General features: G+C 43.7%; 1 protein-coding gene across 11 annotated transcripts; it reads right to left on the bottom strand.

Annotated features, from left to right (window-relative positions):
* Positions 1–368: 368 nt before the first annotated feature.
* On the bottom strand, positions 369–23,488 carry klc1b (kinesin light chain 1b). Of its 11 annotated transcripts, none has more exons than XM_076975548.1 (17): positions 23,362–23,488; positions 22,876–22,989; positions 15,953–16,208; positions 15,431–15,661; positions 14,448–14,526; positions 14,089–14,317; positions 13,621–13,708; positions 12,994–13,095; positions 12,074–12,247; positions 11,706–11,805; positions 10,712–10,764; positions 10,420–10,487; positions 10,114–10,222; positions 9,376–9,528; positions 2,858–2,982; positions 2,490–2,547; positions 369–2,000 (listed from the first exon to the last, which is right to left on the bottom strand). In XM_076975548.1, the coding sequence occupies exons 3-17, from the start codon at positions 16,199–16,201 to the stop codon at positions 1,926–1,928; spliced, it is 1,893 nt and encodes a 630-aa protein (XP_076831663.1). In that variant the 5' UTR covers positions 16,202–16,208; positions 22,876–22,989; positions 23,362–23,488; the 3' UTR covers positions 369–1,925. The 11 variants fall into 11 exon arrangements, with proteins under 11 accessions (XP_076831663.1, XP_076831668.1, XP_076831664.1 ...); XM_076975553.1 differs by having other exon boundaries at positions 9,403–9,528; XM_076975549.1 differs by lacking the exon at positions 23,362–23,488 and having other exon boundaries at positions 22,876–23,216.
* Between the last annotated feature and the right edge of the window lie 1,036 nt (positions 23,489–24,524).

Below are 24,524 nucleotides of genomic sequence, written 5' to 3'. Positions count from 1 at the left end.
TCCTACAGTTAAAGCACTCCGATGAAGCCACAGTGAACAACTCGTAAAACATTCTACTTCCACCTGTCCTTCACCATCCTAGAAAACCATTTCACCTGCGAAAGTGACTGAGCCTTATGATACGTTCAAATACACCGTCTAGCATACCACATAAAACCACCACGTCCCCAGACCTGAAACGACAGAACGCATGCCAAAGAAATTATACCTGCATCTAAACTTGCCTAAGGACTTCGGTGATTTGAAGACATACTTAAGCTGTCACAGGAAACCTGAAGCATTGCTTATTTTATAACAAACTGGGTTTTGTTCATATGTATCAGAAAAAAGATCTTGTGTGATTATTTACATACCACTAATGAAACCAATGACAATATGCATCTTTTATTGACATTTCCTGACAATGTTTAAAAAGTGTTTTGCATCGTAACAAGATGGCAGTGTTTCATATTTATCATGTAAACATCTCAAACTTGATCATACCCTGAGAAAAGGTTATATTGCATTAATTTGACAATGATTAATCAACATATTTCATTATAGTGCATCATGTTCCTCAACCCTGGATTAATATTTCTGTATTGGGGAATATTAAGACCACATTCTTAGTGTTTGAAAAATCAGTTTTAACAGCACATAACATTTAGCAGCTGGAGATTGCCAAATGAAAGATGCTATTTATATGCAGTCTCCCCATACAGATGGATAATCTAAATTATTTCAAACAGGACCAAAACCCAATTCCAGACACAGTTTAGGTATACATTCACCCATCGTGTTTACAACTCAAACACAACAGTAACAGGTAAAGACATTAAGATGATTGTTCCCTCCAACACATTTGACTTATTTTTAAAATGATACACAGTAATAAAGCCCATAACCAAGATTCTTTTCCTTAAAAATCTAGAAAAAAGTTCAGAATTAAAAACATGACAGTTCCCCAACTGATTTAATTCCAGTATGTTTCTTACCATGTTGCCCTGTTATAAGGGCACTGCAATATTAACAAAACAAAGTATGCACATCTTAACCAACCTGGTTTCTTAGCAACCTGCTGATACAACCAGCATGTCTTAGTAGGCCAAGACAAATGAATCAAAAGAGCTCCGTCTCCTCTGGTGCCAAAGGAGGGAAGATACAGCAGCGGCCAGGGCCACCCGAACACAGGGCCCGTTAAAGGGGAGCGGGCCTCTCCCTCCGACAACATGTCAGTACCATTTACAACAAAAATCCTTTTTATACAAAAACAATAGCATTCACAAGTCCCACCATATATTATGTTCAGAACATTCACCAGTAAAATGAAGTAATAAGAATCTACTATATGACCCAAAGGACATTAGTCATAAAATAAATACTTTATTCAAGAATGCCAGTTACTATGGGGCCAGTGGGGCCTGGTATAAAGCTAAAGGATTCATGCTAATTACTCCCCTCTGTCATTTTAAGGTAATGTAGCAAGCAATGAAAGAAATGAAAAGTATCCATCTGTGTCTTTCAGTACCCTTCATATAGAGCAATGGCACAAGCACAGAGCTAAGCTGCAACAATTACAGCACCTATGAACATAGTCAACCCCCCCCCCCCCCCCCCCCCCCCAAAACACACACACACATTTTTAAATTGCCATGTTGTGGGCCAGTCTAGGATATGCTCATCTTTGGCTGAGGAGAACTGCTTTGGAGAACATTACACCAAGATGCATGTAACGTGTGACATGACAGCTGAGAAAGCATGGTGGAAGACTGGGTTTTACACCATTAAGACCTGGAAAGTGCAGACCTGGGAGCGGATCAATGGGCTTGAGCTGCAGGTTTTGTAGCTGTGTCAGGTCTGGTGGTGGGTCTAGGTTTCCCAAAAGAGTGACCAGAAGATTTGGGTTGGACATGAGCAGCGTCACGAAGGTCATCTGTGACCTCATCTCACTTCCCACTGTACAGATCCATATTACTGGAGCTCAATCCACGACTTTCTCTCAATCTACTTATCCCTGGACTCTGAGAGACAGATGGAGAGAGAAAGAAAAAGAGTGGAGGGGGAGAAAGAGGTGGAAATAAGAAGGAAGGAGAGACAGCAGTCACCGGGGGAAAAGCAAGAAAATAGTGAGATGAAGAATAGGAGAGGAACACAGAAGGAGGAGGAAAGAGTGGAAGATCATGATGTGCAACAACAGAGTGACAATGTCATGTTACTTGACGTTTCCATCACTAAACCCTCTTTGGTGCAGGACCAAACATTTCACTGTCTACACCTCAGCTGCTCCCTGTGCTGTGCTGGCAGGAGCCTGAGGCCCCGTTTAAAATGATCATTCTGTGTCTCGCCGTCATCTGCCCTGCAGCCTGTGATAAAAACCTTCAACTTACAGGCTTATTGCATCTTATATATACACATAAAAGCAGAGAGGATATTAAGAGGGTAAAACATTATTTCACAAGGTGTGCTGGAGGAGAAGGTGCTAATGTGCAGTGGAGTCACTGCTGTAGTACCTGGAAGGCCTCGTCATTGCTCCTGTTTAGGTAGTTGAGGGAGGCAGCTCGCTTCATACTGTTCAAAAGGACGAGCAGTGTTTGTGTTAATGTTAAAATGCACTGAAACTGCAAAACGCCACCAGTGGTGCTCTGTAGAACCAGTTTACACTTAATTCATTCCAATCCAGTTTAAGATACCAACCAGATGTGGACCGGTTATTAATATCAAAACACAGTCGCCATAGCTGTAACCCAAATATAATTTTTAACTGTTCAAATGTGTGCAGAAGAAACTGCAACAGCCCTGCAGGAAGAGGTCTGATGTAGGCCAGCTTGCAGCTGACGGACAGTATGTGAGGAGATTAGTGGAGCGTGTGGGTGTTTACCTGCTGCTGCGGACCTCTGGGGGGCCGTTACCCTGCAGCTTTTTCACCAGCAGCTCGCTGCTCTTGCGCAGGACGTCCCGCAGCTTCCCGAGGGAACCGCTGCGCTGGAGCGTCCCGCTACCATCCTGCAAACCCACAACCAGCACAGTTCTTACCTTTACTTACACACACACACACACACACACACACACACACACACACACAGGGGCTACTAGTATTCTCCAAACACAGGTACATTTAAACCCATGTATTTATACACAATCCTGTAGAGCCCCACTTATTTTTCAAGCGTGTCCACACTCACACACCTCTTGACTCATAATGCCATTCTTTAACATGAAAAATGTTGAACTAGCCACTACAAATGTCATGATACAACAGCAAAATAAATAAATAAATAAATAAAAATTAAAAAGCGGTCCGAGTGTAGAGGTGGTCTCCTCCCAAGCACACCTCCATGTTTACGAATGGTTGGTCACATGAAATATTCCCCCTTTCTGCCCCACAAAGTTGGCACTGCAGTTCAAGCAATTTATCAACCACACCGTATGGTTGTTTAGAATAAAGTCATGCACAGGTGAAACTGGCAATTTTCTTATTATATGTGCAATGTCGGCCCGTTTTTGCTACACCTGGTGCAAGAGTGATATTGCAGCAAACAGACTCTCATCAACAAATGATGAGGCTGTGCAATGTGTACCCACACAGTGTATATCTTTTGTTAATTTTTCTTGAAGAGGTTCATGTTTTTATAACCATAATGCATTTTTATAACCAAAAAGGGAGCTACAATACACTGTAGTTTTATTAGGTTCATTGAGGACACTGTTCCAGCTCACTTCAGATATTTGTAGATTTTGTTTGATTTGTAGCATATTAACCATTAACATGTTTGGCCTGCAATATATCAGAATGACCAGCAGGGGGTCCACAGCTCCACTAAGAACACTACTGTCCAAGGACAGTTGGCCCTTTCTTCACTCAGACATGACCAGAGCAAGCCACGCATGTTCACGCAAGCATGGTCACGCACGCATGCTCACGCACGCATGCTCACACATGAAGTTAAGATTTACCCGACAGCAAGAGGACAAATTCACTAATTTCAACTTTTGAATAGTAAGCAAGTGGACTGAATCTGCCCTTAAAAAAGATTGATGAGAAACCACTGCCAGACCTTCACAAATGAAAACCTTTATTTCAAGACATCAACAAGAGTTGATTCAACAACCATCACAATGCAGATAGATGAATTTATATGGATTTCTACTCTAATATAATGTTGACAGGTCAATACTACTGGTCTAGAAAACCCAAAGTTACAGTTTATATATTTATTTCAATAAAGGACAGCTCAATAAATAATACACATTACACTAAACACAACAATATTGTCTATTAGAATAACATGATAAATGTTTGTTCACCTTTAAACCGTTTGCTACCTCTGGGTGAGCGTGAAGGTAACGTGCACATGTCCGTGATGAGAATCTCAATGCTAAGTCAATAGGTGAAATGATAAGCGTGTGTAATGTCCAAATCCATGAACATAATTACACAGGTCCACCACTGACACTGCATTAGGTTCACAAGCTGAACCTTAATGAATGTCCTCTATGTTAGCTAAAGGTGTGGGTCTTTCCACTGAAGCTCGAACACATACTTCAGCATAAACTCTGGAATCGGACAACACACTTTCTATAGAGCGTGACATGTACTGCATCTGGGTGCGGTTTCCCTTGGGTTCACTTAAACGTGTTACATAAATTTTCGTCTAGACCTTTCATGCGTGAAGCAGGCAGAAGGCTCCCTTTCGAGACCAGTCTGCACATTTAGCCCACAGCTGATCTGAGTTCAGCATTCCTGTATTGATTCTACAGTGTTATGAATGTTTATTTAGCCAAGCTAAGCATATTTATTGTTCGTTTGTTCAGTTATTATTAAAGTCTTTGTACACGGAGAGAGTTCAACAGAATGTGCTGCATTAGAAGAGCTTCAGTATGCCGATATTATCTCAGAGTGAAATAGTCGTCTCATTCCCTTTTTAACGCCTCACTGCTCTGATTAAAACGGAGGTTAAACGCTAACCACACAAAGCTGGATGGCCCAGACTGCTTCATACTGGCCCCATGGTTTCGTAACAGATTAAGCTGTAGAACAGAGCTAAGGGGCCCCGAGGGGCCCTGCCTGGGGCTGCACCTATGGCGGCACTTGGTGGGTGTGGTTGTCTTTTCTAATTTCCCCTGCCTATTTCTTCTGCATTACCTTCAGAAGCTAAAAGCTCTCTGCAGGTAACATGGACTAGAACTAGTTCAGAGTTCCAAGCATCTTTCCAAGCTAATGTTTCAAAACGGACACAGCAAGCCTAAAAAAAAATACTGTAAACATGGTGTAAATTAAAATCAATACTTAAGTACAGTAACAACAAAAAGGACAGAAGAGCATGTCTGACAATGTTGACTCCTACACTCACCTCCCAACCACTTAAGCATTTAATTATTAGCTAGCGCTTACAAAGTTTGACCTCTTTATCACATTAACCTTTGGATATTTTGCCAATTTAAATTTAAAAAAGCCACTTTGCAAACAAGATCATACATCATGAAAAAAACATCTTCAAAATACAGGCATCCATGTTATCAAAAAACTGAGCAATTAGAAACGTTTTAAACTGCCAGACATTATGTACTCAAATGTAGGGCACTCATATTATATTATTAACAAAGGCCATTGTAAATCTAACAAAAAAAGAAAAAAGAAAAAAAAAAAGACTAAACTGCACAATACAAGCCACATTCCAAATGCTGTGATACAGTGCAGCTCACAGAACCCACTCCCTCAGAACCCACTCCCTCAGAACCCACTCCCTCAGAACCCACTCTCTGCAGACTCCACAGCAAAAAGAAACAGGATCCGTTCTTGTTCAGCTTCCAAAGACCCACTTATACAGCCAGTACTGAATCTGCTAAAGTTAAGAGCTGAACACCTGAAAAGAAGAGAGAGAATGCAAAAGAGAACCAGGTGGAGACCCAGACTAAGAAATATTTACACTTGTGAGAGCCGAAAGGGGGGGGGGGGGGGGTGAAGCCACAGGAAGACAAATAGAATAAGTAACAAGAGCAAAAAGCACACGTCCCAACAAGTGCAGCGCAGACGGGTGAGCATCAGGGAGCAGCCTCTCTGAAGACACCAGGAAATGGAGAGGGTGATTCTGCAGATGGGCAGTTAAGAGACCAGAGGGAACAACAACATCCTTTGCTATGTGATGGTGGAGGGAGGAAAGGGTGGAGGAAAAATCTTGATGGCTTATGCCTATTAGAAGAGAAGAAGAGAACAGAGAGAAACCACACCGTTGAGAAATCACAACACACAGCATGTGGCCTGCCCTAGCTACACAGGAGTGATCGGTGTCTAGCAGGTAAAAGCCCTTTTCTTACCTCCGCAATATCCACACTGCAGCCTTTCTGCCCAGGTCGCTTATTTGGTGCAAAGGTCAGCTATGAAGTTTAAAAGACATTTCTCATGTACTTACTGACACTATATGTCATTTTAAAGCAAATTTTAAGTTAATTGGCAAATCAGAATTTTGTCTATTTGTACATCTTTACTCGTATAGGAGTGACTTTGCAGGAGCCCTCAGAGGTGCTTTAAGAGTAACGTGGGCAGAGGGATTCATAGGTGCTCCTGTGGGTTGTGTTTTTGGTTGTAGTGCATTGTGTACAGGTGAGTCAATTCCAACTGCTCAATGCAGTGTAGAGTGGGGGAGACTACACTGGCACACTACACTGAGCTGAAACTGCTATTTCAATCACACACACACACACACACACACACACACACACACACACACACACACACACACACACACACACTCTCAGTGTGATGCTGCAAGTGTAATGCTCTTCAAGAAAGGTCAGAACCGGTCTGGGTGTGTCCACTGTGCCATAATGCAGACACTGGAGCATTTCTCTAGAATAAAGTCAGTGTGTTCTGATAAATGTTGCACGTTATCCATCTGACTGGAAGAGTCTTGCCAGGTTAAACACTGCAGTGCTCATTTGCAAAGGTAAGATAAGGAGCACACCATAGTCTATTGAACTCTGCAGATAACGCAATAAGCCACTTGCTCTACGACATTTTGAATATGTGCACTCGTTTAACTGTTTAACCATTCACATGACATGTTCTACATGACTGCCATCATTACCCTGTTGTTGGGCTAATCTCATAACAGCACTAGCCTGTGTGAAGCACACCGCTACTGCTACGCTGTCCAGCCCCGTCAGCTGAGGAGGCAAGGACACCACTAAGGGAGTACAATCCACCACATCCAGAGAAACTATTTCGTTGGCTGATTGGTTGTCATGGCAACATCAACAACAAAACCATTGGACGAAGCTGGTTAGTAACAGAAAACTAAAAACAGGTTCAGCGCAGGCTCATGCGGTTTAGACGACGCAAAATTAAAAGAGGCAAAAAAAAAAAAAAAAAAAAAAAAAAAAAAAAAAAAGACTACAGTCAAAATGTTCATGCATAAGTCTCACCCACCCCCCCCGTCTGAATAATCTACAAAAGCACTCAGGCTGAAAGAACCGGGTGACCAGCATCCTGCCCCAGTGCTGCATCAGCAGATCAATAGGCACCAGTGCCTGGCTGCCAGATGGCAGGACGGCCCGGCCGGGCGGCAGGGTGCTGCCTCTCAGAACAGCGGCTGCTTTCAGGGTCCCTGGCAGGCCTCCAGCCCCGCGGCCCACACACACTAGCTGTGGAGGTGCAGGGCTCCCTCGGCTGCTCTGGAGCTCACGACGGGGCCCTGCACCCCGGATCTGTTCAGGGCACTCACAGTGACTCAGCGCAGAACACACACAGCACTACCGGAGACTGGAGGGAACTGGCACCACTCTCTTGACCCCCCCCCTTCATTTATTCATTGTCTGTCTTTTTCCTTCTCTCTCTCTCGCTCACACACACACACACACACACACACACACACACACACACACACACACACACACACACACAACTTTAATATTTTATATTTAATAATACCATACACCAAACATGTGGAACAATTTTTTGCATCATACGATGAACACTGCATTGAAAGATCCCTTGAGTAACTAAATATCTATTGTAGGGCGAATCAAAAAGCCTTTAAATGAAATTTAAAAAAAATAGAGGCTTCCATCTACTGTTAGGGTGTTCACACAAACAAGCTAAGCACACTGCAGGCATGCTTGCAAATGTGATTTATTCAGAGTACATGTTCTCTCTAGATTTCCCCACAACGATCTGCAGTGCCAGGAATATGATCAGAGAGACAAAGGCAATAAAATGCCACAGAGCTCCACACCCCACCTTGGAGAGAGACAAAACAGAGACACCTCAACGGAACAGTGTACCATGGACACACACCCAGTGTCACAACCACCTCCACATCGGAGAATACACTACACCGGGTTTCAATGTGTACCCGTGGTGGTGGGTTACGTCGGGTCACTTACAGCAACCCTGAACAACCCATCGTCATGCTTGGGAACGTGAACATGCTGAATATGGCGTGTGCTGCAGACTGGAAGCCCAGCAGGATGGTAGTAGTGTGGGTTAATGAGCGCTGCTGCCACAGTGCAGCTCAGACAGCAAAGCCAGACCAACCCCCAGTGCAGAAACACACCAGGAGGTGCTGGAAGGTGCCGGAAGGCAGACGAGCAGTGCCTAGGGTGTGTGGTATGAGGCCGTGCGCACAGGTACATGGACACGCAGCACCTCACCCTCCTGCAGAAGCCACCGTTTGCCCAAAGGCCATATTGACCTCCAATGCAGCTATGCCAAATCACTTATTAATAACAGGTCAACAACATGTTTTTGGAAACAAGGTAGGGTTGCTTGAAAAATATATGAACATCTCAACAGCCCTACAACAGAGGAATCAAAGAACATCAAGAAAAAACATTCATTGTCATTATTCAATTCTTATTGTTAGTCTTTCAGACTGCAATTCTCTGAGGTTGTGGGGTGAGAAGGTGGGTATCTGCGATGGTGGCTTCTACAAAAAGAGCGTCTGCGTGCCCTTCACACACGCTCTGAATGCTCAGACAACTAGCGCAACACAAGAACATCTCGAACAAAATAATACTAAAAGACAACAGTTAAATTTTAACATTGATACGCCAGGACAGTCAATCAGCTTTTGGTTCCACAGAAATATCAGTAGGCATCTTAGCAAGTCAGAGCAGCCTTACACATCTACAGCACAGGTACCAAACCTTCTTAATACCAATTCAGGACTTCTGTTACTGGTTTTGCAAACACTAGACAATCAGTAGTGAGAATGTACAGCATCAGAGACTGCATCAACCGTGTGAAGGAGTGTACATTACGTTTCAGGCAGTCCTGTGACCAACCCTCTCTTTCACTGGGTTTGAAGCCCAGCAGCTGATGGACTGGGCAGGGCTGCTCTGAGCTGCATGCGAGTGCCACTGGTCTGTGATTGGATGGTACGGTGGATGTGTACTTACCCCAGTCCACACTACGCCCATACTCACTTCCTCTCCAGTCTCTGAGCTGCTGTCGTACTTCACGCTGGCCAAGCTGTCTCTGCTCCTCCTCCGGTCCCCATCACTCTCCTTCAGAATCTCAACCACACGGGTCTGGTGGATTGGATCGATCCCCTACAAGGAACGAACGAACGAACGAACGAACGAACGAACGAACGAACGAACGAACACACACACACACACACACACACACACACACACACACACACACACACACACACACACACACACACACACACACACACACTCTAAGTGATGCATGCAAACACCTTCAGTTTGTTATCCAATGTAAATTCCTACTCTACAGGTCTTTAAGACCTGTGTGTAATGGTGTGGTCATTTATATTAGCTATGGAACAATGGAGTTAATGAATCTATGGTGCTCGTTCTATGGGGGGGTGGAGGTTCGTGGGCGATGAAGAGCTTATGACTCAAAAGGACTGTGGATGCTCCCATTTTAGACCAAACGACTTACTGAGTTGCTCTGGCATCCAAAGCAAGCCAAAGAAGAGTTTAAAGACAAAACAAACAAGAATACATCAACATCAAGAGAGATCAGACACCATGTCCCCTTTATAAGACCAAATAACAAAATAAGGAGTTGAAGAACCATCAGTAAGGGCTATAATGTCGTGCACCATCTTAAGGCGCCACTACGTCAGCTCCACTCAGCACAGGTGTGGGCCGTACGGTGCCCACCTGCTTGCGGGATCTCATGGCGCAGTCCTCCAGGGTCTCCGCTGCTTCCATCTTGCCCTGTCGGCGGTACAGGGCGCCCAGATTCCTCAGAGTGGTGTTCACGGTCGGGCTGAGGACCATAAACAAAGCAATAGGGACAGGATTAAGAAACAGGACTCCTGTGATACTGGAGAAACCAGAAATAAAAAGAAAGCAGCAAATAAAAAACAAACAAACAAAAAAAAAGCACTAAGACTTCAAATTGCCGTTGCAATTCAAATTGCAACCAGTCCCAGGCGTCCAACATGAAGGCTGTGTTTGTGGTACCTGCTGACTTTGCAGGCTTTGTACCAGCCTCCATACTCTCCATAAGGCGTGTTGTCTCTGTGCTTGCCCTTGAAAGAAACACCACCACAACCATAAGCCACATTCATTTAGATATGTTCTGTATGCTTTGAAAATCCTTAATGTACACCATTGATTGCAGTTTATTAGAGAAGCACCTGGCTGAGGGAAAATGAAAACAAAATGCACTGATCCAATGGATCATCTCTACAAACTAACCATTCCTTTGTTGTTGTTTGTGTTTGCCTTATCTTTTTAAAAACAAACAGCCCACCTTGCTCATCTCCTCCCTCTCTTCAGCATGCATCCAGATAGGCTTGTTCTCCGCTGTGGACAGACACACATCACTGACTCAGTATGTGCAATTAAACCCACTGCATCCAGATAGTCCCTGAGCTCATTCGGGATAATTTGTTTAATTTGTCTCCCTTTTCTAGTAAAATAAACCTATTCTAGGTGCACCCCTGTAGGTGTCAGAAAGGCACAGACTATACGGTGTGTTCCTCTTCTTCTTAAATGAAAATGCAAGTATACAATCATGTGGTCAAAGACATTGGGTTCATGTCTTTTTAGAACTCTACATCTGTAACATGAAGGAAGGGAACAGATCAAAACTATTTCAGAACTCAACATGTTTTAACGCACGTCTCCCCAAAATTCGATAAACTGGGTTAATCCATTAACTGACCGCATGAAGTAATCAAAAAAAAAAAAAAGCATTAGAGCTTTAAGCGCATGTCCATCAACCAAACACATAAGTGAATTAAGAGATGTAATTGCTCTGAAGTCAAAATAAAGGACATCAACTGAAGATGAGCAGCCAGTAAGCTGCTAGGTCTCTAGTGTCCAGGCCCGTTATAACACGGGGTGTTTTCATTTAACAAGTGGTGAAAAAAAACAACAACAAAAGGCCTTCAACATTAAAGATGACCACAAGCTTTATTTGTTGCCACACCGCGATGGCTAATCAGCACAACGCGTTGAAATGTTACATCCTTGGCTGACGGAACTGAAGTGTAGAGCATTTCATTGTGTTAAGAAAATCATCCATTTCTTAACCCAGTGTTGACTGATGGCCTTGTTCACTGCTTTTGTGAAAGGTGAGTAAGAATAGGAGTGGATTTCAACAAAAAACATGGAAAGGGAAAGACAGGGAGACAATGAAGCTCATCAGTTAGATTTAGAGCGTTGTGTCTAATATATTCTGAAGTTACATTATGTCTCAGAGTTAAAAAGCTCCTAAAACTTGTAAGGAGTTTGAAACTTACCATCCACTGACCCAAATTCCTTCTCATGGGCACGTGTGAGAATTTCTTTGTACAGAATTTCAGCCTCCTTGTATTTGCCCTGTTTGAGAAAGCACGAAGCCTGTGGAGAAGTAGAGAGAAGGTAAGAGCCAGAACACTTGTTGCTCGTTCCTGTCCCGCCGTATGGCTCGTGTGCACCGGGAAGGTTCTCTAAAGCTACTCCTGTGGTCTGACACACTCTCTCACACACACCTGAATATCCTACTGCGAGCATCTTCAAGGAGAAAAACACAAAGAGATGTGAGCGAGCTAGCGGCCTTGTGCACAGCTCAGGCGAGCAAAAACCCTCGCCACCCTTCAGCATGCACGCACAAGTGAACCAGCCTCACCAGGTTGTTCTTGGTCTTGGCAACGTTGGGGTCGTCAGGGCCCAGTCTGCATTCGTAGATCTCCAGGGCTCGGCAGTAGTAGTACTCCACCTCCTCGTACTTGCCCTGGTTCTGACACAGCAAGGCCAGGTTGTTCAGCTGCTTCGCCACGTCCGGGTGGTCCTTCCCCAGCACCTGACACACACACACACACACACACACACACACACACACACACACACACACACACACACACACACGCTAAAATAACACTTCCATTTAGTGCACGTGGAGGTATGGGTCTGAACCCGCCGCCGAGAGCTTCACCATTCTGCGCATGGCTGCTCCCTCCGGCAGACGTGTTCATCTGAGTGGGTGTAGATTTCTGCCATGTGCTCAGAAACCACATGCTCTCATAAGCACCAATCAATACGAAGGGCAGCTGTACAGCTCTCAGGCCCTAAGCAATTTCGTTTCCAACCATAGCTTCATCTTCTAGTTTCACCATGTCAACATTCCGTGCCAATAAAAGCGGCGTTACCAATTTTCATCAGACATTTCAAATCAACACTGCCGATTCGCACACAAACCTCCGGCAGAAACGTGGCGAGGGGCATTTTATGCGTACCTGTATGTAAACGGCGTTTGGTTTGTAATTGGTGTTAGGAAAAAAGTTGAACCAACATATTGCACAAATAAACTGATTTCCAAAATGAAATTAGAAACTCCCTCATACCTTAATTAAGTCGCTCTTAAAAACAGCATCTCTATAAAAATATTGTATTGTAAACCATATTTATTGTTTATCTACATCAATAGTTCTGTTGTGACTAGAGCCTCAAAAAGATCAAATGAGTGTTTATAGCTACGAGCTAGATGCTAGTGTCTCCTGAGCAGTGCTGCAAGATTGTGTGTGTGTGTGTGTGTGTGTGTGTGTGTACCTTCTCTCTGATCTCCAGGGCTCTCTTGCACAGAGGCTCTGCCTCCTTGTATTTGCCCCTCTTCCCGTAGAGCACAGCCAGGTTATTGAGAGTGGCAGCCACCTGCATCACAGCATGCACACAGACACACGGAGCTAAATGTGGAAATCAGCCTGACAGGGGCTGGACTAGCAGGATCATTCTACACCGGTGAACAATGCCTGGAAACATCTAGACTTACAAAACCTAATACAAGAGTATCTAAATGGATAGTAATAAAGGATATCTGCAATACAATACACCTATAGTAATGGAGATGGAGTTTCATAAGACTGAGATCAATAGAGGTAATCTATATATCTGTACTTGCATTTCCTCATTGGGTCATTAGCAAACGGTTTCAGCATCACCAAACTGCACAGGAAATCGTTTTAGCCGTCAGCCTCTAAACAAACGTGTTTAGCCAAAAGCCTGCATTTATCACCATGTATCACCATGTAGACGGGTAGGGATGTGTGGAATTAAGTTTCATTCCAATGAAGTTTGAACATATGAAGAATCTCGTCTCGCATTTAAGCCCTCTGATGCGAATGCAGTAACAAGCGCTTGCAGTGCTGTGAAAGGCTGAGGCAGACGGTGTAGACCTACCGCAGGGTGGTCTTTGCCCAGAGTCTTTTCCCTAATAGACAGAGCGTCGTTGAGCAGGTGTGCTGCTTCTTTGTATTTGTTCTGGTCCCTGCATGGCAGCCAGAGAGGAAACGACACCAGTTACTCGCTCGCTCACTCGATGAGCAACCGAACAGACACGTACTGCTCGCTGAGAACACAGACACTCAATCTTGGGAAATATCGTCTCATATTAATATGAAGTACTGATCAGGGAGTTCGAGCAGCTGGAAGAGAAAGATCTCTAGAGCAAGCACTAGAAACTCCCAGAATCACTTCACAAAGGCCCAGCGAGACCTCATGTAAAGTATGTATTGAAACAAACATTACAAAAACACAGCATGTTTTTAACAACCCATTCAAAGGCTAAAGCCTTTTACATCATACAGCAAACGTGCGACCCTCGTGTGCATGTCCGCGAGACCGCCCCGCAGCAGGAGGTGTGCTGACCTGTATACCAGCGCTAGGATGTTGAGCATGGTGGCAACGTCGGGGTGGTCGTGGCCCGAGGTCTTCTCCAGGTCCTCCAGAGCCTGCTTGCAGAGGGGCACGGCCACCTCGTACCTGCCCTGCGAGGCGTACTGGATCACCAGGTTGTGCAGGGTGCGGAGACGCGCCGGGATCTCATAGCCACCCTGCTGGGCCGCTGCCACGGCTGCACTGTTGTGTTGGTGCTGCACTGCAAGGGGGGAAACCAGAACCACACACACGGTGAAAAAAAAGCCCAAACATGCGAGTCATGTGACAGTACATGAGTCGGGGAGATCTTTACAAGGCACAGGGGAAGAAGTGTGGGAACATTCACTTACTGCCTTGGCCGTGTTCTTCTTCATCATTAGGAAACAGGTCGTCCAGGGAGTCTTTGGGCTGCTCGCCATCTTTTTCCTCCTGCAACAACAAAGGAAAGAACAAAAAGTGAGAATAGAAAGAATTTCTGATAAAGCCGTGTGGCAGAAAGATGACGCTCAAAGGATAAATCCAAAAGGCATTCGCTGAAAAAAAATGCTAGGCAGGCCATTTACTACCCTGCCCGTCAGGAACGGAGCCTTCTCAGGTGACGAATAAGATCCAACGCGTTATAACAGGTGTGGCCAATTACAGCCAGACCTGTTTTGACAGTATGCCACAGAATGAATACACAAGATCTGTGACATGTTATAGAAGCTGTCACAATGTTGAGGTTTAATTCCTGTTTAAATGTTTGGTTACTGACAGCAGCAGGGATTATGCCAGAAGTCATCTGTCTCCCTAAAGCAATTTAAAATATAGGAACGCCGAGCTGCTTCTTCTTCTTCCGTTTTGGACACCTTTAACATCATCTCCGATAGGTCATATAAAAAAGCCACTTTGTCAAAGGAGATTTTAAAAATGGCCAAGTGAGGCTAATGGGCTTTGAACATGCCCAATGGGGAGAGCTGGCCCAGAATCCAGCCCTCGGGGGTCGTGCTGTTCCTGTAGCCCAGCACAGAGGTCAGCACCTCTCGCTTCTCTGCTCCCGGCATGAATAAAGATAACGAGAAAGTCAGGACGCGAGAGCCTGATAACCTATCACTGCTTAACCACGCGAGCACCTGCCCCTGCTAAAACACACAGAACAACAGGATTCGAACGACCAAAGAAGATTGGGTAACTCGTACATGATCTGAAAGCATGTGACTGCGCTCGCAGGTTCACCGTCTCACCGACCACCGCATCACTCAGAGGTTTTTAATCTTTGCTATTCAGAACGATGAGTCAGAGGTCCCACAGGGTGACACGGGAGGAGAGAGGAGCCCCGGCGTGGTTCTCTTACCGAAGGAGAGACGTCTTCGTCGTACTTTTTGAGCTGGTTCATGAACTCCAGGTGCTTCTTCTCCTCCTCCAGCTGGGCCACGCTCTGCTCGCTCTTCTGCAGCTTCTGCTGCGTGTTGGCCAGCTCGTCACGCAGCCACTGGTTCTCCTGGCACAGACGCCGCACCTGGGCACGCAGCTTCTGCTTCTCCGACTCCACCGCGTTCAGGTGGTTGGACAGGGCCATCATGACCTGAATGACAGGGCCATCATGACCACAAAAACACATGGACGCAGAGAGGCAGAGAGAGAGAATGCAAAGGAAATGAGACAGAAGAATAAACGATGGCTGACTAGTTTGTGTGAATCACATCTTTTTCCAAAGGCATGTTGCTCATTCTGTCATTCTACCGTTTAGCCAAATTATTTTTAGCTGTGGTACAAGCCCAAGAGGAAACATTCACTATGGGTTCCGTGTTTGGTATTTCATGTCCAGCAACACCCGAGGGCAGATTCCTAATCTTCATACAGGAACCTGACGCACCTGCGCCTCCCCCAGGCCCAACTCGATCATCTCCACAGATTTGCGGAGCAGGTTGGACTTCTCATGCACCAGGTTGGCCTCCTCATCCTTCTTCAGGCACTTGATGGTCTCTAGCAGGCTGTGCAGGATAGAATTGTGCTCGCTCTTCAGTGCCTCCAGGCCCTGGATCACCAGCTTAGTGTTTGAGATGATCTCCTCCTGCGAGAGCTTCTCCAGCTTCTCTTCACGGGGATACACCATTGTGGACATCTTCTACCTGAGGAGATACAGACAAGAGATGAATTGACACAGGTAAAGAGTAATCAGACAGCTGGCTACTGAAACAAAGGCAGCAGAGATAAAAGCACATCAAGTTTCTGGAATAAAACAGTTACACTGATTCATGTCATGATAAACACCAACTTGTGTATTTTAAAGACAAAACAGCTTAAAGGCAACAATTAATCTGTCAAACTCTGCACAGAACTGCACAAACATCACTGGTAAATTAACGCAGGCATTCAGGCACCAGTTAAGTTCCACGTAAACCTTAATGCGCACACTCTGGCCTCAATTACAGCTAATAACACCGTCTGAATCCCTATCCCAGAAATGACAGTAATAGACTATAGAGTGCAGTACCAACTTTTGACCTCTTTGAGCCCTGTGGAAAAGCTGACACAAATTACACCACAGTTTCACATAGGATTTAGAGCACCAGATGAACATAAGACAAAAGGAAAAAATAGCATGCTGTTTAAGCAAAACATTCTAATAAATAAATCCTAAAATTAGCCTTATAAAAATTATCCATGAATTCAAAATTCACTAGCTGAGGTAGATGACAAATCTAATAAAATCTTATTCTAAAAAAATTTAGAATGTAAGCAATTTACTGGTACAAATGATACAACCTTTGTGACATCATCAAAACATCCTGCCCTGTTCGAGTCACCCTCCCAACAGTACAGCCTTTAAGGAAGAACGATTCATGCTAATGCTATCCATTAATGTGGGCTCCCCAGCAGGAGCCCTGGTACGGCTACGACACAGATTAGAAACGCAGGGAAATACAAGAGCAGGTCTGAACGCACCAGCTGAGGACCATCTGCCTCCAGACACGTTCACTAGAGATACAGCATAGCATTCCCTCCCCCATCATTCTGTTCGCTCACTCACTGTATATTTACAACTACACCACACCCTCACTCAGACCCTCCAAACCATCACTGTCACAGACACGAGGAGGACAAGGACTCAAACGGAGTTGCAGCTCTGTCTGTTCAGCAGGAGGGCGAAGGGGTCACCGGCATCGCACTTGAAAGGATCGTGTTCTTTTGCGCTGGCAACGGTCAATGTCAATCAATGCAGTCATCAGCAACACTGAGGTTTGACTGAGAGTGAAGCTGCTATAAAAAGAGCGAGAGATGGTTGTGCATCACTACACTTCTTGTGCTAGCGGTGAGGAAATGGACTGGGAATACAGCCAGCGGCAGGCAAACTTCTGAAACAGACATCCAACGCCTGAAGCTGGTTACTTGGTACAAAGCTGAATGCTTACAAAAAATAATTCACTGCTAGTTAATGATCCCAATCTGATTATGCTTAGAAGGATCATTAGTAAAGTAGTAGACATCGCGACTGAGGGCTGTTCTTCGAGCTTTAGCATATGATCACGAGTGCAGGCTTTGGTTTCAAGTCCTGAAATTAAAAAGGCTGTTCAAAGTAGAATATTTCAGTATGTAGTTTGGTATTATTTATATTTTTCCATATGTGCAGATTTCTTCAGGGACTACCTACTGATAACTGTATACTCAATGCATTCTGCATAAGAACCTTACTGCTCACAGTACTGCATAATTTGTCTTTGTACTGAGGCAAGTTAAACAATTATAAAATGCGTTGCCCAAGAATCTTCTTTTAAAAAAGGCCACTGGAAGACAGACCCTTACAGAGGACAAGGGCAAAGGGCTACTGGTTAAAATGTTCCACAATGTGTTTATTTGCTCTGATTAATTCTGATTGGATGCAGAGTGCTGACTGCACACAGTGTTTTGAGATGTTAGTCAGTGCTTGATGAGTCAGTGGATAATCATCTTGCGGCCTCGCTGGACCAAACGGCAGGCGCTAGGCACGGCTCATTCAGGAAGGAGAACCCTGCCGATAACACGCTTCAGTTACAGTTCGCAGTGATAAGGCAAACACGCAACAGAGACGTCACTGTAGAAGGAAAAAGGTGTGGACATCGTGAAAGACACACGCACAGTGTCCAACTTGAACCAGAGCCAAGCCTAGACCTACATGTTTGTGTGTTTATCAGAAAAGACCTGCAGGCAGTCTACAGATTGTAGGTGCAGGTGGAAGGAATATCAAGTCTTGCCCAGCTCTCTGTCGCAAAGGACTGCAGCTTTGCAGTCTCACACCACAGCAGCCTATAAGGTGTCCGGATGATCCGACACATGACGGAGCAGAACTGCAACTTTAAACTACAATGAAACTCAGACTGAGCAAAGTGGGACCAGTCCAGCACTACAACCACCTTAGTGTAAAATAAGATGCTAAATATTTAGAACCAGAGAAAAACAACATGGAGCTAAAAAGAGCACATCAAAGCATGCGAAGGCAAAAGCTAATGAGCCACGGTAATCAGACACAGACATCCAAACATACGCCAATCAGCCTAGATAATCAGACACAGACGTCCAAGCATGAAACAAAAGCAAACATCATAAGAACTATAGTTAGCCACACAATGCATGGGCAAATATTATGCTTAAAGTCAGAATCAGCAGCATGGATATGGGCCAAACTGCAATGCTTCCTTTAAGATGTCAGATGAGCCAAGCATTTTACAAGACATACAAGAACACGCAGTGACATGTTTCTACAATAAAAGCAAAACTATAATAAAAGTCTTTCACATATATACTCTTAACATTGAAAACCCAAACAAAGGAAATAACCTTTCACCTCTTACAAAATTCATTAAACCTTCAAATTAACAAAGTAGAATGCACAACTTGCATTTAACCAATCAGGAACTAAATTCTCAAGTGGTCTCTGAGGCGTTAATGGCTCTCTCTGTACCCAGTGCAGTGAACATTCACTCTCCCAGAGACCAAAGGTGCTCTCGGGTAATGTCACTTATTGAGCTCTGAGCAGCACCATGGAAAAAAGCTTATAAACAGGTAACCAATAAAGGGCCATTTCAACCTGTTAATACAGGAGAAACACTCTGCCTGTTCACAATGTGTCTGAAGGTCAAACCTAGTAACAGAAGCAACTACAAAACAACAAACAGACCACTGTAGAATACTACAACATTACAGACCACAATGAATTATCTTTAGGTTGTTCTCGTTTTGTTCAATGCAAAAGGCAACTGTGCTCCATCTTGTGTTTCCTGGTGACGTAAACATTGTCAGGTCTGTAAAGTCCTGGCAGCATCATGTACTTTTATCCAAAACATGTCAGCTAAACCAAAAACATTCATATACTCCTTTATGCCCTTGTCACAGCTACAAGATCATGCAGTCTCTTTGCATATGCAAAAAAAATCTATTCAGTAAATAAAACAGAAAAAATAAATCTAAAAAAAAACAAGGGGGTTGTTCATGGAACAAAAAACAAAAGCATAAGCAAAAAATATATATAAATAAATAAGCAGCAGCAGTAATGGTCACCTGCCCACTGCACGAGCTCAGTCTCACACACTTGAAGACCACCCTGCCATACAATTTGCTATCATGAAAAGTTAACAGGGTAAACAAATACACTGGCATGACGCATCTCTCCTTATGTGACCCTAGAAAACGTAAACTTAAAGGGCTATTTTTGGTCTAGCAGACCTAGCGTGTCAGCTTGGGACACAAGTGAGGCAGAGACTGGTAGTTTAGCAGTGATGGATGTAGCATCCTACCTTAGAGCCAGCAGCAGAGCCTCATAGCCAAGCACTGTCGCACGCTGTTGAAACAATGACTCACACACGGCAGCGCACACCCAAGATGTGACACGGCAATTGCACACCCAAAATGCGTTACCGTAGCAACACTACCCACCAACAAGGCTAGTCCAAATGAAAGGCTCTGATCCAAAGCCGATCCAGAACCAAAGCCCAAGGCTGGAGAAGAAAAGCCGCGGCTGCGTATGTGCAGGAGTCTGACCTTCTTACAGCCTTTCCCAGCATCACAGAGTCATCAGGGAGCAGCCCCACCCTCCATGCAGGGAAAGGGGGAGGGGAGCCAGGGAAGAAGAGAGGGAGGAGGAGAGAGGGGGGGGAGAGAGACACTGCTCTTATAAAAAGCCTCTGCAGAACGAGCGGGCTACATAAGAGAGCTCAAATGGCATCCATAGACACTCCACACACATGTACATACATGCACAACATAACAGGCAGGTACATGTAGTGACGAAGCTGCTTTAGCCAGACTCTTCAGAGAGCCAACTCACCACCAGGGGAAAGAATGTCCCATCACACGTCTCTTAACCCATCTCTACATCCCAAACAGACCATGCTCTACAAGCCTCACTAAAGACAGTCTATACTAGAGTGCCTGAGACAAAAGAAAATAAGCAAGGTATTGCCACACACATGCACCCGTAAACGCACCAAGAGATCAACTTCTATGATGTTTTCAATATAGATTTTAAAATGTAATTCATACAAAACAAACGTACTGCACAGTTTTCAACTACAGGTGTCAAGATGATTCACTTCTGCACATTACATTATGCTCAACCCTAAACTGAGCCCTTTTGAAGATTGGAACACAACCTCTAGTTAGGCTAACCTGTACCTCCAAAAATATGGTTTCCATTTAGGAGAAACAAGCAGGCTACAGTGTCTAGAAGCCATAATCACACAGTGGAAGTTCAGGACGATCCTCTACTGTGCTTGCACCATCATCAAGAGCTCCTGCATGATTTATACCACATCCCCAAGCACTTGTACCAAGACCTGTAATCATAATTGTATTTACTCATCATTGTGTCCTGAAAATACCTTGTAGGGGAAAAGTACCCAGAGACACACACGCATATACTGTACATTTGATTGCAGGGTTGGTTCAGCTGCTGGGAGACAACTCACTGAATAAGACACAAAGAGCAGGCTGGCCAACAGGCAGACAGCTGAGTACGCATGCAGTGAGGGTGCGGTCTGGCAGGACAGACAGCAGAAATGACCATGACACAGGGCTATTCCCATACACACTACCTCAAAGAGCTGCCCAAACACACACAGGCAAATTACATGCAAACACACACGAGAATACAGTAAGATATAAAACACAAATGCAGCATCCCATAAAATGAAATAAAAAAAAAAGAAAGAACCAAAACACGGACACAGCCCTTCGCAGCTCTGGTAACAGCTCCACACAAAGTTGTCTCCAAAAACAACCAGTTTTCCTGTTGTGCCACACAAGACAGACGAGTTGTGCAAAAGACCACATGGTGTTGTGCCACCCTACCACACAGCAGCATAACACAATCTATGTGCTAGTCAAAAACGATCAGTCAAGTATGACGAGGCTGGGGCAATGAATAAGCAACTTTTTACACAGAGACACAAACATGGCCACATTCCTAGCTTCTGTGACAGAATGAGCACTTTGTTGAATAAAATAAAGGGGGGGGGGCACCACCAGTTTTAATGGTATTAAAAAGATGGGCAAACAAAATATCAGCACGACTCATTTAATAATCAGCACTGAAACTTTTTAAAACAATAAACCAAACAAAACCACTCATTTTAAATGTGTTAGACCTCTAAGCATAAAATAAAGGTTTTAAATCACAAAAAGACTCTCTTATGAAAACTACACATAACGGGTCATAAAAATCAAATGCTGATTTCACCCTCAAGCTTTACAATTTAAAAAAGTTACAAGCTTTGTTCCTCTAAACATCCAAAGGCAGCAACCAGATGCTGCTGGTGTAACAAATACAGTGATTAATGTGACATTGTTGTACATTTTTAAAAGGCGTGTTTAACAGGTTTCACACTGTCTTGCTGGCTAATTTATTAACACATTGAAACAAGTCATTAACAAAACTATGGAAATATGAGCAAATTATGTGGAACCAAAATAATACTGAACAGTCAATCAATGTGTCTGCTTATCATCAATATAAAAGTCCTAACGAAAAACTACTCTGGATAGGAGGGGACATGACAACCGTCACTGTCCAGATTCCTCACCACCCTAGAGACGCATTCACTGACCATGAAAACAAACCATATGCCACTGGCCTCTTGAACTTGTTTTTTTTTTACCAGTATTCATGAGACAATCTACAGCATTCCCTGATTTGTGATACAGATGTTACAGTCCCATTTGACACCATTCTTGACAACTACAATACTCGTTTAGCTCGTTTTGTTGAGGTGTGTAAATAACTACTTTCTTATAAAGAATACGGCATTCGTTCGGTCATTATTTCTGGAGATATGGTAGTTACATTGGTTTTGACCGCTCCAACTCCACCAACGACTTTAAAACACTGAGGTAAATCTGCATTACCCCAGCCTGGCCATTGCATCCAGTTAGCCAGCTAGCTAGCCGTCGGTTCAACTGGTAGTGTCCCAGCTCACAAGCTGCAATAACAACACGAAAAGGTCTGAGCTGCTAGCTAGCTACAGCTAGCTTTGACAGAACAACTTACTGATAAGCTAACAGGCTAGTTTCTCTGGCATAGCTAGCTAGCTACATAGCCAACTAGCTGGCATACACTGACTGGTCCCACGTCTGTTAAACTGTTATAATATAAAGCGCAACAGCAGCAAACCCACACCAATATCCCCCCAGATACATCAGACAGGCTAAGAGGAAAAGGGTTGCTAACCTCGGCGATCCTGGCAACGCGAAACGGTTCGCCTGCTAGCATTAGCGAGGCTCGCGAGCTAGCATTAGCAAGCCTCGCGAGCTAGCATGACATCATACCTCTCCGTCGTTGTCCAGCGAGACGAGTGTGCGGCGAATCTTCTGCCCTTTTTTATTTCCAGTAAGAGGTGTTCGACCGAAGAGAGATCATGAAGCCATGTGATCGACAGCGACCTGCAAGAAGTGGGAGTTTGAAACAATGTTTAAGTTCGCTAACCCAGGGTTAGTTAGCTTGCTTGTTATGCCAACACAAGCGGCAGCTAGCAAACTGACAACGCCTCACGCAGATTTCACTGCAAGCCTATGCAGAACTAGCTAGCTGGATGTTAGCCTGTGTAAACAGCTCAAAATAAAAAACAGAAAGAATACTCGGACAGCTAGTTGTATGTCACGTCACGCTGTATGATTAAACAAAAGTTCACACAAGTGGAAAATTAACGAATTAAACATATATTGTGCAATTTCTACTGCCATGACAGAGATAAATATCGCTATATAAGTTATATAACTAGATTAGGCCGTCTTTAAATCCAACACTTCTGTTACCTTTAAAAAGCAACACAAACGTCTCTGGGGTTTTTTTCCTATGACAAACATCCCAACACGATGCTGCGTAAAGTAAAAATTAGTATTTTTATTCATTAGAACGGGGCGGGGCTATCAAATGGGCAAGAGATCGCATTCATTCAACTATTACGTAATCGCCACGTCACCGAGTCTAAATTTCCTAAACGACGGGTCTTGTTTTCTACGATTTTTTTCTATTCTAGCAACAGTTACACTTTAACTGAGCAATCAATTGACAATCTAGAAATCATATATTTGAACTTTGATGGTCTAAATCATCCCATAAAAAGGGTCAACATATTAGCTGAAATGAAGAAGGAAAATTAGAGGTAGCATTTATCCAAGAAACACACCTTTCCAAAATTGAAAATGAAAAGTTAAAAAGGTTTGGGAATAGAAAATCTCTTTAACAGGGTAGGAGAGGCACTGCAATTCTGTACAACAGAACATAAAAACAAGGGTGTGTTTTGGATAATGATGACGTGACCTTCTGCAATATAATGCCATTGAGGCCTCTGGCACACTGACTCAGTGGGTTGATTTTAATTTAATAATAAACCCTTAAATGGATGGTACCAATTAACAGAGGAGAAGTACACTTGTGATTAAAAAGGAAATTCACTCATGAGCTTGGAATTATGCACATATTGAGACACCTCTACCAAAATGAAAGAGTCTACACATTTTATCCAACACAGCATAATGAATACTACAGGTTGGATTGATTGACATGGATAGATATGGAGTTAAGGACTGCACTACAGCTCATAGGTATTTATCAGACCATCAAACAATCTCAGTGTTTCTATTGACTTTTTACTCCAAAAAATAAATGATGGTCAATCAATACTGGGATTTTAAACAAATCATTATTTAAGTAATCTACCAAGGAGAAGTTGAGAAAAAAATGAGAGGATTAGGCCTATAATGAAAAATAATTTGTCCTATTCAGTATTTGGGGGTGCAGTGTAAGCAATACTTAGAACAAACATTATATCAAGCATGTCATTATTGAACAAAAATAAAAATGCAAAAACTAAACATTGGTTAGTGGATGTGCAGGGGACAGTACACAAAATTAACAAGATTTATGATAATGAGATTAAAATGGAGCTGCAATTCCTAATACAGTATATTATGAA

This window comes from Brachyhypopomus gauderio, chromosome 15 (assembly GCF_052324685.1).
Source record: "Brachyhypopomus gauderio isolate BG-103 chromosome 15, BGAUD_0.2, whole genome shotgun sequence".
Lineage (NCBI taxonomy): Eukaryota > Metazoa > Chordata > Actinopteri > Gymnotiformes > Hypopomidae > Brachyhypopomus > Brachyhypopomus gauderio.
This window is presented reverse-complemented; position numbering and strand designations above follow the sequence as displayed.

Coding starts and splice junctions, on each gene's coding strand:
- klc1b (XM_076975548.1), bottom strand. CDS start 16,201: ATGTCCACAATGGTGTATCCCCGTGAAGAGAAGCTGGAGAAGCTCTCG. Junction 12,248..12,993: donor CCCTGGAGATCAGAGAGAAG/GTACACACACAC, acceptor TGTGTGTGTCAG/GTGCTGGGGAAGGACCACCC. Junction 10,223..10,419: donor AAAGCCTGCAAAGTCAGCAG/GTACCACAAACA, acceptor TATGGTCCTCAG/CCCGACCGTGAACACCACTC.